This window comes from Pelodiscus sinensis, chromosome 5, assembly GCF_052426305.1.
Source record: "Pelodiscus sinensis isolate ZL-2025 chromosome 5, ASM5242630v1, whole genome shotgun sequence".
NCBI classification, from domain to species: domain Eukaryota; kingdom Metazoa; phylum Chordata; order Testudines; family Trionychidae; genus Pelodiscus; species Pelodiscus sinensis.
In genome coordinates this window covers 117,492,611-117,506,241 of record NC_143056.1, presented here as the reverse complement: position 1 = coordinate 117,506,241, position 13,631 = coordinate 117,492,611, and the positions used below count along the sequence as shown (strand labels likewise).

Genomic DNA, 13,631 nt, shown 5'->3' with positions numbered 1-13,631 from the left:
AATGGTACAAGTACCCTTGGGGGTACTCGAGAAAAGTCTGGGGCGGGGGGAGGAAGGGGGTACATCAACACAAATGAAATGTGGAGAAAACATAATTTTTGTTTTAAGTTTTACAGCACTTTATTATTTTTGTACTTTTTACACCCAAACATTTCATTGCTTGCCTGGCTACAATTACATATATATATATTTAAAAGGGGGTACTTCATAAAAAAAGGTTGAGAAACACTGGTCTGTGGAACCTTCCTCTGCCCTCTCTCTTAGCTAAAACTAAGGAGAGGAGTCCTGGGGAAACATATAGGGCTGCCATTGGAATCTACTTTGAGCATCAGCCATCCCTCTTTCTCTAGGGAGGTATTTTCAGGACCACTCAGCATTGGCCTAACCTTGCTCCCATTGAAGTGAATGGACATTTCCCCCTCGAGTCCAAAGGGACCAGAGTTAGGTTAACAACGAGTGCTTTTGGAAACACCAGCCACAGTGCACGACTGCACATGTAATAAATCCCTGCTGTGACTGCTAATAGGGGATCCAAAAGCCTGAAGCTCCCTTCACCTATGCTGGTCCTTGTGTACACAGGTGGAGGAGAGGGGGACAAAACTGCCTCATATACAATAATGTTATAGCACTTGCTGCCACTGCTAGCTCAGGAGACAGGAATGCTAAATTCACTTGCATCGGGAGATTGAATTCTGGCACGGATCCTGGAAGTCTCGGCCCCCACTGGAGGCTTTTTCATTTTCCTTTCTGGAATTAGCTTCAGTGCTGAGAGCTGGTTCGGGGCCAGCAAAACTTCCTTTTAGCTGTGAACCATTCACAAGATTCCCAGAGTCTGGGGCACTTCCCTTAAAGACAGCAGAAGCTGTGCCAGAAATGCTCCTGCCTCACCACTATCATTTCCTCAAGCGTGGGTGAGGTGAATGCCTAAGGGAACACGACCTTCCTTGAAAGACTCGGTCACAGGGAGTAGGAGTTAACAGCCACCATGCCGCAAAAGAGCACAGTTAGAGGAACTTCAGATCTGGCTCCAAATGTTACATATGGCCCAAATCAAACATTCCTGAACTTTGGTAGCGTTGGAATCCAGGTGGAGGTGTCTTGGGCCCATCTTTAGATTTTTGACTTTTCCAGCCTCGTAGCAAGAGGCAGTTGCTGCCCTCAAAGAACTCAGTCTAAATAGACGAAGGGAAACAGACAAGGGTACAGCATGATTGCCAACCCTCTAGGACTGGCCTGGGGTCTCCCAGAATTGTCATCACTCTCCTGGTGGTGACTGAAAGCAATCCTGGAGATTTTAATAGACTATTTTTAAAAAATGACATTGTGTCATGTTGCGGGGTGGTGGTGGTGGTGGTGGAATCTCCCAGAATAGCTTCATAGAATCATAGAATACTAGGACTGGAAAGGACCTCGAGAGGTCATCAAGTCCAGTCCCCTGCCCCCATGGCAGGACCAAATACTGTCTAGACCATCCCTGATAGACATTTATCTAACCTACTCTTAAATATCCAGGTTCCACAACCTCCCTGGGCAATTTATTCCAGTGTTTGACTACCCTGACAGTTAGGAACTTTTTCCTAATGTGCAACCTAAACTTCCCTTGCTGCAGTTTAAGCCCATTGCTTCTTGTTCTATCCTCAGAGGCCAAGATGAACACCTGAAAACTGCTATCATGTCCCCCTTCAATCTTCTCTTTTCTAAACTAAACAAACCCAATTCCTTCAGCCTTCCTTCATAGGTCATGTTCTCTAGACCTTTAATCATTCTCGTTGCTCTTCCAGTCAGAGCTGGAAACCCTTGGGCATGCAGCAGATCAGAGGTGAAGCTGCCAGTGGAATGTATAGGTTTCCGGTGTTTCAGGCCATGCTCACAAGACCGCCTCCCTGTGATAGAATCCTTTCTAAGCTCGCTGCATCTCTTCTCTGGTGCACTCTTTTCCGTGAGCTGCTGATCTGATGATGGCTGCACTGCCAGGTGGTAAGGCAATTTATACTAGACTGGAACATACACTAGCAATTCCCTGCAGCTGTAGAGAAGAGTTAAAAGTGATATGGATTCATGGCTGGAGAGTCGTATGGCAGATCACAACTGCCCTTGCTTCTCTGGCTCCTGTACGTGGTCCTAGGGCGTACTGGCCTGTGGCGTACTTCTGTCGCAGGAAGGGAAATGATTACTCTTGTGCATAGCACATAAGGCTGCAGAACAGCTACACAATCCCTGCAACCTGATGGGCTGCAGAGGAGGCTTTAGTCAAAACAGCTGGGATGAATGCAACCTCCCCTTCACTCCCGCACTCTGTCCCTCAGTTCGTTCATTCCACACACAGAGATGTATGATGCAAGGATGCACAGTCAGGTTTCTCCTGCTCTCTGGGCCCATCCCATAGAAAGCCTGGGAAATAGGGAAGGAGCTGGCGAGTGTGGGGTGGGGAAATCTTGGCTTTTGCTCCACACTGAAGTCCATGCTGATCCCTTTTCTCTGTATGCGAAAGCCCTGGGCAGACAGACCGGAGGTGTGGAGGGAGCAGGGGGAATCTGGGTCAGACAGGGTTAGCAGTTGTATGTTGGGGAAGGGTGGATGAGAATGGCTGGATACGGCGAGATAACAGCCTCTGATCCTGATTCCTTTGGCTAAACCCCTCAATGTTGAATGTTGGTGTTCTCAGGCTATGTGTACACTACAGTCCCGTATGTTAGCATAGCTGTGCTGGCCTAGCCCCCGAGGGCAAGCTCGGGATATGCTGACAGAAAGAGGGTTCTTCCAGTACAGGAACACTATCTCCCCCACATGCACTCTTTGGTTGGCCAGGTGCATCTACTATGGGGGTTTTGTCACTATAGTGTGTGTGGTTTTTTCCACATCCCTGACCGATGTAGCTATGCTGGTAGACGTTTTAAGCAGAGACATCCTTACCCAGATGCAGAATATGCAGTTGCGTAGGGCAACCTGAAAATTTGGGGCACCATTGAGCCTTAATGTCCACCCGCCTCTTCCTAACCCTGTTCCTTGGCTCTGCTTTCTCCAGAGAGGAGCTAGTTAACTTACAAGTGAAAAATCCTGCTAGATCCATTAGCAGAACATCGAATCTGTGGAAGAGCCAGTTAAGTGGTAATGAAGCCATATAACAGGCATTTGCCAACCCCAGGTACATACTGTCAGTTGCTGAAGTTACTGTGTTAGTCCACAGGAATTTGTTTAAAAATTGCTTTAAAAATATTTCATTAGCGTGTTGCTGAAGATTATAAAATCACATCTCTAAAAAATTGTCTCCCCTGTCATTGAGCATAAGGGCACCAGTTTAATAGTGCTGCATAGGACCCCATAAATCCTAAGAACAGCCCTGGTATTAAGTAAACCAACCCTAAGTCTAGTTCCTAGTGTATAATGTCAATTTCTTTAAGCCATTGTGTGGTTAGCAGATCCTACTTAGGATTGGAATAGCCGCAGCAAACTTTTTCATGGACCCTACCCTTCTTGAGTGCTGAAATTCATACAATGCATCACATCTACTCAATGGTTTTGAAGAGTGGACATCTTTAGCAGTGCCATTTGCAAACAAGTGACATCAGAGAGAAACTCCAGCCAGAGCTTCAGCTGGGACTGCTCGGTGCACCCCCTGTCCCTTCCTGACAGAAGCATAGGTGAGGTTTTCAGTGTGAGGGCACTTCCCGCCAGCTGGCCGCTGAGTGCAGCACAATGGGAAGCGGCCACCCACCTGTTTATGGCACACAGGCGTTCAGCACTGAGACAACTGCAGTGTGGGTCAGTAAGAAGAGAAGCCAATATGCCAGGCTCTCCTTGGCAGGGTGAATTTGGTGGCTATCTTTTGACCGAGGAAAGCAATTATTTCAGTTCCCCTCCCCACCCCAGCCCATACGGTTGCTCTTGTTGTTATTGTCCTCCGCTCACATTCCACACAGCCAGTTCAGAAGATATAGTGAGTGGGTGAGGTCATGGAGAGAGGATTAGTCACATCCAACTGGGAAACAGAGAGGGCTGCCAGCCAAGGTCTTTTGATAATGTAAAAGACTGTCACACAGTTTCTTCTAGAGTCCCTCTAGGGTCGTCCTGGGAGACTCCAGCTAACCTCTGTCTAGGGGGTAGTTATAATTCTTTCCCACTGCCGTCCCCTTGGGAATTCCAGGGGAACTGTAAAAATCCACTCACTCTGGCAAAAATGTAGCTTTTGCTCCTTATGACTGGGGGAGTCCAGGACAGACAGGGTAAAGAGCCTTTCTGAATCAAAGACTCTATCAAGTTCTGTCACATAGAGAAGTAAGGTTGAGGCGGAGCTTAATGAATGACTTCATTTATATATTTTAACACCTCTCCCCCACCCTCCTGCAAAAAAAAGAAAAAAAAAACACGCCTTGGCTTCAGGCCAGGACCACAGACAACTGTTTCTATGGGAACTATGGAGAAAACAGTAAATATGAGTGTGGAGTGAATAAAGGAGGGGGTTTGCTTGGATCTTGTTTCTGGTGGCTTCATGCTCGCTGTTCCTGTGTGCAAAGAGTGGAGTGGAAGAAGACAGAATGGGTAAAGTGGGAGGGGGGTGTAATTTAATTCACATAATATAATTTTTAAAAATGCAGTGTCCATTCCGGTAGTGGTGGTTCTGGCTCATGACTGGCAAGAGAAGCTCTTTCCTGGTGTGAGAGACAAGAAATCAGGGCTGGTCTGTGCACTGTAACTTTGCTATACCCTGCTAATAAGTGGGAAAGACACTCTCATGTTCTTTCAGGCCTCCTCATCAGCTCCTCCGAGGCTTTTTTAGCATGCTTGCCACGTGCGGGAGTGCCACACGGGGTTGGGAAAGGTGGTGGGTTCAGACATGTTGTTGTCTAGAACACACAAAACAGGGTGGCTGTGTCTAGACTGGCCAGTTTTTCTGGAAAATCAGCCGCTTTTCTGGAAAAACTTGCCAGCTGTCTACACTGGCCACTTGAATTTCCGCAAGAACACTGGCGATCTCATGTAAGATTGTCAGTGTTCTTGTGGAAATACTATGCTGCTCCCGTTCGGGCAAAAGCCCTCTTGTACAAATCATTTGTGCAAGAGGGCCAGTGTAGACAGCACAATACTGTTTTGCACAAAAAAGCCCCGATGGCTAAAATGGCAATCAGGGCTTTTTTGCGCAAAAGCGCGTCTAGATTGGCACGGACGCTTTTCTGCAAAAAGTGCTTTTGCGGAAAAGTGTCCGTGCCAATCTAGATGCTCTTTTCCGCAAATGCTTTTAACAGAAAACTTTTCCGTTAAAAGCATTTGCGGAAAATCATGCCAGTCTAGACGTAGCCGGTGGGAAAACAAATACACTGGCCAAGGCTGATAACAGGTGATTTTGGGTGGCTGGCTTGAGACACTTGAGTGATGACTCTTGACAGCTGCCCGCAGAAGCACGTTGCAATAATCACTCTGAGGCTGTGTGGCCTAGAAGGGAAGGCACTAGACTGAGAGTCAGGAGACCTGTACGCTCTTTCCAATTCTGCCATTCACCTGTTGTGTATCCTTAGGTAAGTTATTGTGCCTCAGGGTACGTCTAGACTACATGCCTCTGACAACAGAGGCATATAGATTAGGCTACCCGACATAGGAAAATGAAGTGGCAATTTAAATAATTTAAATGGCTGCCGCGCTGAGCTGATCAGCTGTTTGTCGGCTCAGCGTGGTAGCCTGGATGCTCCGCGGTCAACATCAAAGGCATTTGTCGACCTTCCAGGTATGCCTCCCAAGTATGCCTTAAATTTAAATTTATGCTTCATTTTCCTATGCCGGGTAGTCTAATCTACATGCCTCTGTCTTCAGAGGCATGTAGTCTAGACGTACCCTCAGTTTCCCAACACACATTTTCTCTCGTCTGTTTAGATTATAGGCATTTTGGGCAAGGGGCCATCTTTCACTACAATGCTGCCTACACACCTTTTTGCACCGGGTTCGTTAAGAAGGTGCAAACCACTGGGGGAACACTTTCATTCCGGTCTGATCAGTTTATACAGGTTTTGCTTAAATCTGTCCTTAACTGGTTTAAAGTCAATATTTTGAAAATGAGCCTCGTTGAAACCGAAAGAAGTATATTCATGTGGCCTTTTGCACCAGTTTCACTTAGGGAACATCTAGACCGTGGGGTTTTTCCAGGAAACTCCGCCGCGTCCAGGGAACACATTTGCTCTTCCCCTGTTTTTTGCAGAAGAGCAAACACACTCTTTCGGGGAGCTCTGTATACCTCCTTCTATGAGGAATAATGGCTCCTCCAAAAGAGGAGGCTTTTCCACCATTTGGCCCTGTCTAGAAGGGGCCAAATGGTGGAAAAGCCTCTCTCAGAAAAGCAATCAGAAAAAGCCACGCAAAGTGCACAGTACAATTTGCATAGCTTTTTCAGAAAAAAAAAAAACTATAAAAGACCTAGCTTCTGTCACTCTCAAATTACACCTTGAGTTAAACGGGTGCAGCGCCACATGTACTCCAGCTCTTGTATATACTACAGTGCCTGGCACAAAGAGGCCTTGGACATGGAGCCTCTGGGTGTTACTGTCACTGCGAATCATAAACACAGCAAAGGCCCTTGCTCTTTGTTCAAACACTAATGCTTTGCTGCAAGGTGTTTGCAAGAACATCTTTCCCCTTCAAAACCGCTCTCAGTTTGGGGCCCTCGTGCAGGGCTGGCCTTACCATGAGGTGAACTGAGGCAGCCGCCTCATGTACCAGACTGTAGGGGGTGCCACTAGGATCCAAAGTGTAGAAAACAGAGTCTGCTGCTGGGGGCGTCATTTGAGCCCCCCACCTCAGGTGCCAAAATGTTGTGGGCCAGCCCTGCCCTCGTGCTCGCTGGAGTGCTCATTGGCAGGACCTGGCTGCATGGAGTCAGACAGTTTCACCACTACAATAAAGCAAAAGGAGCAGGACCCAGTGGGAGCCCTGCTGAGACAGGCCATGAATAACTCAGGCCTATTACAGCTGTAGTCTGGGACTTAGGAAAGCAGGAGTCTGGCAGTGCAGGGCTGGTGCTGACGTTGGACTGGTTGGGTCACTGAAGCGTAGAAAGGGCAGCGCGGCTCCCAGACGTGTCCCTCTCACACCCAGATAGGCATGGTGCTGAAAGAGGCGAGAAGGAGAGGAGTGGTTCCCCCCCCCGAGAACTCTTGTTATCGTCGGCGTCGGAATGTTGCCGCGGCCTTATCGTTTCCTCTGGGATCCGAGAGGTCGCTCTGCTGACAGAGCGTTTATTATCTGGAGGCTGGGACATTCTGGGAGAGGCCAAGCCAGGATTTTCTTCTGTGCAAGGGAGGAAGGAAACAGCTCAGAGCACAGCAGGAGCCCTGCTGAGCGATAGCACTGGGTACCCTCCTCCGACATTCCCTGCACCATTGTAGCAAGAGAGCAGCTTGGCGCAGGAATTCTGATTAAAATATAACCACTCAGCTGATTAAGAAAACATGTCAAGGTCTGCTCATGTAGCACTCGCTCCCTGGGGGTGCAGGGCCACACAAACTTGGATTTGGATTTCTCACAGTGCTGGGCAACCCCTCAGCCTTAGGGCCTGGGATTGCTGGGAGCTGATTTTTTGAAATAGGTAATGTTTTCATTCTTTTAAAGTTATTTTAATGTTACTGCAGGAGGCAGAACTAACAGTACTGAGAGCTGAAATCCCTCCTTTGGCCCTGATTCTGGGATGAATGCCTGCTCTGCATCACTTGTAAGCATGTGCTGAAATCCCTTTCAAGTGCACATGCTTAACTCCTTTTCTGAATCAGGACCATTTTGTGCAGAACAGTTACACAGCAAACTTCTCCCGGGCTTCAACTCTGACCTAGGGGTTAGAAGCTGACTTAGTTTCCCAGACCATCCAATGGTAGATCTTTTTTTGTTGTTGTGACTGCCAGAAGAGGCATGATATCAGTGTCATATAAATAGCCGCCCCCTGAGTGGAGATCAATACACTCTTTTCACATGCCCTTTTCAGTCACTGCCAGCTGAGGCTGGGTGAACACACAGGGATGTGTACTAGAGATGATTAGAAACTAGATTTTCTCTCCTGTGGGAAATTCAAAAAAATGTTTTGACTGTGGTGCGGGAGAAGGAGTGGAGAGGAGGGAAGGGGGAGGGAGGGGGAAATACCAAATGGGAAATAAAAACTGAAATATTGAAATTGCCCCCAAAATGAAAAATTGGAAAAATTAAAATGTGGGACTGTTCAAATGATTTGTTAAAGTAAAAAGGATTTATTTCTGATGGGATCATTTCAAAGTATTTAATGATGACTTTCATATTATATTAAATATTATCAATAAAATTAAATAGAATGTAATAGTGAAATCAATAATTAAATCAGTAATTAAATATAAGCGTCAAAATGGAATGACTAGCAATGATCATCAACAAGAGACATTTTTACCTTACGGAAATAAAATAAGAAAGGATTTGTTATGGCTTTTTTTCCCCCATTGAAATGGAGACATTTCTGTGAAACATTTTGATTCTGACAACTGCATTTTTTGATGGAAAACAGCTCTCCTGAAAACATTTTGACCAGCTTTATGGGATTAGCTAGCTATCCTGTTTTAGTTTCAAGTTGTTGATAGAGTCCACTGGAAAATGAGACTGTCTTGGAAAGAATGGGATGTATTGGCACTTCATACGTGAAAAACTCTACCACAGACACTGTTATCCATTCCCTAAGAAGCAGGCCAGTCCTCTCAGACCAGGCTTGATTATGCAATCCTACCTTCTCATGTTGTGTAGCACGTAGACCAGTGGTCTCCTTGGCATCCATGGATGCTGCTAGGTTCAGTCAGTGCTCCCGGGCAGGAGTGAAGCTTCTGGATTGTCCCCCCTCAGTGCCATGTTTTATCCTGAGGGCCCAGGAAGTCTTCCCTTTCTGTACTTGTCTCAGAACTGGCTGCTTGCATTAATACTGCATTTTCCTTCTGTCTGGCAGGTTGACAGCACAGTGGAGCGTGGAGGATGAGGAGGAGGCAGCGAGAGAGCGGCGTAGAAGGGAACGGGAAAAACAGCTGCGGTCCCAGGCAGAAGATGGCTTGAACAATGCCAACTCCTCCTCAGAGAGCGGGATGCCAGCACAGGAAAATGAGTAAGAAGAACTTGAATGTGGAGCACTCTTCAAACACGCATCATCCTAGTGTAAAACATCCTCACCTGTGTTACCCAGATCCACTTGCTGTGTCCCAATCTAGTGGTGGCTGGGCCATAGATAAAGGTTGATGGGCTTGCTCTAGCATTGATTAGCAAAGGAGGGGTTTTTAGTTCAGTCAGTTAGATGTTCATGCTTTAAGATCCAGCTGTCTCAGGTTCTATACTTATGGTTAACAACCCTTTTTGGGGCAGCTGGGGGAGCAGCTTTTAACTTTCCCATGAGATAAAAATGCAGGGGGCAAGGAATGTAAATGAACACAGCTCAATAAATCAATGAGTAAGACCTCAATTCAGCAAAGTGTTAAAGAACATAGTTTGCCTTAAGAATATGCCTAGTTCTATTGGGCTGTGTCTAGACTGGCATGATTTTGCGGAAATATTTTTAACGGAAAAGTTTTTCCATTACAAGTATTTCCGCAAAAGAGCGTCTATATTGGCAAGTGCCTTTGCGCAAAAGATTTTGCGCAAAAGCATCTGTGCTCAGTATAGACGCGGTTTTGCGCAAGAAAGCTCCAGTGGCCATTTTCGCCATCGGGGCTTTCTTATGCAAAAAATTCCTGTCCCTGTCTACACTGGCCCTCTTGTGCAAGAACACTTGCGCGAGAGGGCTTTTTCCCGAGCGGGAGCGTCAGAGTTCTTGCGCAAGAACACTGACAATCTTACATTAGATCGTCAGTGTTCGTGCGCAAATTCTCACGGCCAGTTTAGACAACTGGCAAGATTTTGCACAAAAGCAGCTGCTTTTGTGCAAAATCTTGCCAGTCTAGACACACTCTTGAAGTCTACAGAATTTATTAAAGTACATTAAGTGTTTTGTAGGATCAGGGACAAGTTAGACAAGAAATGGAACTGCTTGATAAAAATAGTGAGAATTTTTAATCTGAACTTTTTTAAAAAAGCGAACCAGCTCTGTAAGCCCTGGTTCTGCTACCACTTATGCATGAGCTTAATTTCACCAGTAAGGGTAGTACAGTTAAGCACATGCATAAGTAATTGTAAGAACAAGGACAAGGCACCAAAATGAATCAAACAAACAAAAATTAAAGAAACTTCTCCCCCAAATGTATTCATGACAATAATTCTAAAATGTTCTTCAAAATAAATACAAAATATGACATGGAAAGAAATATTTTTTTCAGGATTTAAAACAAATCTTAAGATTTTTATTTTCAAATTCTTGTGAAAATGTTTCCATTTTATTGTGAAAAGCATTTAATCAATATTTTGAAAAGTTAAATACTTCAGCTGGTGCTAAAAAGAAACATATTTCATTTAAAATGTAAGATGTGCCATGTAATATTAATTGGAAGCATTTCTAGACCACCTTTCACACAAGGATCATAAAGCACTTTCCAAACATTCATTAACAAAATTTCAAATCATCTTGCTGAGGCAGATATCTCTATTTTACTGATAGCTAGTGGTGCAAAAAAATTAAGTGACTTGCCAAGAGCAATCAAAGCAGGCTTTACAGTAAAAAATAGCATCTCTAATAATGCCAATATTGAGGCCCTGCCTTGCAAAAACTTGCCCATGTGCTGAACTTCATGCCTTGCAAATAGTCTCATTGAAGTAGGTTTTACTCATGAAAGCTCATGTCTATACTACAGGTTTTTTGCACAAAAACCCACAGAGTGTCCACACCTCAAGAGCATTTTTGCGCAACACCCCCTACCCTCAAGCCCCCAGAGTTCTTGCACAAAAAGTTATGTGTGGACTCTCAACAGGTTTCTTGCTCAAAAAGAGCCTATCAGAAAAAGCACAGGTGCTCTAATGGCCATTCTGTGAATGGTAATCAGAACTTTCTTGCACAAGAGTGTCCATGCAGTATGGATGCTTTTGCATGCGCTTTTGAGGTGTGGATGGACTTTTGTGCAAGAAGGTTTGGTGGAAGATCTCTTCCACAAAGAGCTTCTTGCACAAAAACCCTGCAGTATAGACAAAGCCTAAGGTGCTACAGGTATGCTCTTTGTTTTTAAAATTGCAGACTAACATGGCAACCGCTCTGAGACTATGCACAACGTGTAAAAGTTAAGCACTTGCATAAATCTTCATGGGAGTGGGCCCTTATACATGTATGTAGGTTTAGTTGTCCCATTGAAAAGAGTGTAAAAGGCACAGCAAAACAAGGAAGGGAAGGGAAAATAGAGAAAAAGGGTGTGCAGGATTTTGGGGGGAATAATCACAGAAAATGTGTTTGGTCCATTTGTCGACAAAAATATACCTGCGTCTACACTACTGCCGCGTTCTGTTGACAGGAAGTCGACAGAACGTGGCAGTTTTGTCGACGGCAGTAAACCTCATTCTATGAGGAATGACACCTTTTCTCGATAGAACTCTGTTGAAAAAAGGCACTATTGCATGCAAACTCTGCTTTTTCGAAAGAGAGTGTCTGTACTCTCTGTCGAAAAAGCGGCTTGCTTTGTCGACAGTACTGGTTGTAGTCTAGATGCTCTTTTTCGACAGAGGCTTTGTCGAAAGTATCTGTTGACAAAGCCTCTGTCGAAAAAAGCCTGTAGTCTAGACGTACCCTTTGATGATAAAAAAGTCTCAAGGAGTAGCTGTGTTAGTCTGTAACTTTAAAAATGAGTAGTCCTGTGGCACCTTTAGAGACTAACAAAAATATACAGTATCATGAGCTTTCATGGGTAAGACCCACTTCATCAGATGAGTTGTAGTGGAAATAACAGAATTCAAGATATATATAACAGCAAAAGAAATACCTATCAATTGTAGGACCCATGTTAATGAAGCTAATTAAGAGGGTTATATGTGACCCATTCATAGCTTTTGATGTGAAAATGCAGCTGTTAAAAGGCAGGAGAAATTGGCTTTGTAATGTACCAACCAGTTAATGTCTTTTATTCAAGCCCAGAGTAACAGTATCAAATTTGTAGATGAATTCCAGTAGAGCAGTCTCTCGCTGTCAATGGATGGTGAAATTCCTTTGTGGAAGAATGGCTACTTTTAAATCCATGACTGAGTGACCAAGTGGGTTACAATGTTTCCCTACAGGTTTATATGTGTGATGTCTGATTTGTGTCCATTTATCCTTTGGCACACAGCCATAGCTAGGGAATAGCTATGGCATAGCTAGGGAAAAGATTGGAAGTTTGTGGGTGCCTTTTCACCAGGGCCAATAGACTGCAAAGTAACCATGCTAAGATAATGTGATTTTTTGTTCACCTGTGATGAGCAGACCATATACAAAGATTTATGAGTTTGGTCTTACAGCTGAGCTGGGCCCTTGGCTCAGACAGTGAAGTTGGTGTTTTTGTTTTTGATTGAAGTTTATTTTTTAATCCAGAGGTCCTGGGTTCAATCCCTCATACAAAAACACATGCAAATAATTGTAGATGGGATGCTGAGGTCTAGGGAGAATGCTGGGAAATATATAGGTATCATTTAACTAGGGATGAACCTGGACCCATATCCCACAGAACAGCAGGGAAGTTTGATAGTGAAATCCATCCTCCCTCAAAACATGCCGGCTGGCCAGCTTGCCTTCTGGCTTTTATGGATGAGCTGTAGCCAGCCTCTTTGCTTTGTTACCCAGTCACACCATGCGCACTGAACTATTGTGCCGCACTCCATCTTACATCGTGTTTCCTTCCCTCCAGCCTCTTCTGCAGCTGCTGACGGCCACCTGGGCTGGCTTGCTGAGCTGGGGTCAGCGTGCCATTAATCTTCCATAAGCCTTCTCTTTCTCTTGTGTAAACACCACTCCCCCATACAATGACTCACCCCATTCATGTAACTCATCTTTCTGTAAACAGGCCCTCAGCATTTCCTTGGGGGTGAAGGGCTTTGCGCAGCCCCCAAAGAAACGCTGGTTACAATTTTTCCCGGCAGCTGTGGTGGCTTTCCTGCAGGTCTGGACGCTGGAGTGGCTCCAAACCCTTGAAGTGCTAAAAGGCTCTTATGTCAGCCCCAGTCTCATCTCTTTTCTTTTTTCTTCCTGATGATCATGAATTCTGAGGGGTGGGAAGGAGAGACCTGGCTGTGAAATCAAAATTGCCCCACACTCCAGCCTAGTGGCATCTGAGTGATGAGCACAGTATTTCAGGAAGGTCAAGGGGCTGCAGTCAAAATGCTGGGACCAATCTGTAAGCATCACAGAGGAAATGGGAACCATCTGCCTGTCCCCTGCTGGGGATTTGCCACAGAGCATAGCCTCTCTCTGTCCCTGGCTAAAGGAGGACATGGGGGCTAGGAAGTGACTGATGTGGGGCGTGCCTTGGCTATCCTCCACTGGCATATGGCCTTTACTTGTGTCTTTAAGGGCTGAGCTTCCCACTCAAGGACCGCTCTTCCTCCAGACTAGCAATTTGGAGTCTTTTCCTGTCTCTGCCATAGAGTTCCCTGCATATCCTGGGCAAGTCACTTTCCCTGTCTGTGCTTCAGCTGCTCATCAAAGAATCATACTTCCTCCCTACCCTGTCTACTCGTGGGCTACGTGTACACTGGCCCCTTTTCCGAAA

General features: G+C 45.4%; 1 protein-coding gene across 6 annotated transcripts in view; it reads left to right on the top strand.

The window, feature by feature from the left end:
• The window catches only part of LSP1 (lymphocyte specific protein 1), a 94,601-nt gene that overhangs the window by 40,002 nt on the left and 40,968 nt on the right, over window positions 1–13,631 (top strand). For 4 of the 6 annotated variants that reach the window (XM_075928153.2, XM_075928152.2, XM_075928155.2 and 1 more), the window contains exons 2-3: window positions 8,936–9,088; window positions 13,433–13,525. In XM_075928153.2, the coding sequence (XP_075784268.2) occupies window positions 8,936–9,088; window positions 13,433–13,525 (246 nt within the window). The remainder of the gene's footprint in view (window positions 1–8,935; window positions 9,089–13,432; window positions 13,526–13,631) is intronic. The other 2 variants (XM_075928156.2, XM_075928157.2) reach the window with 1 other exon arrangement.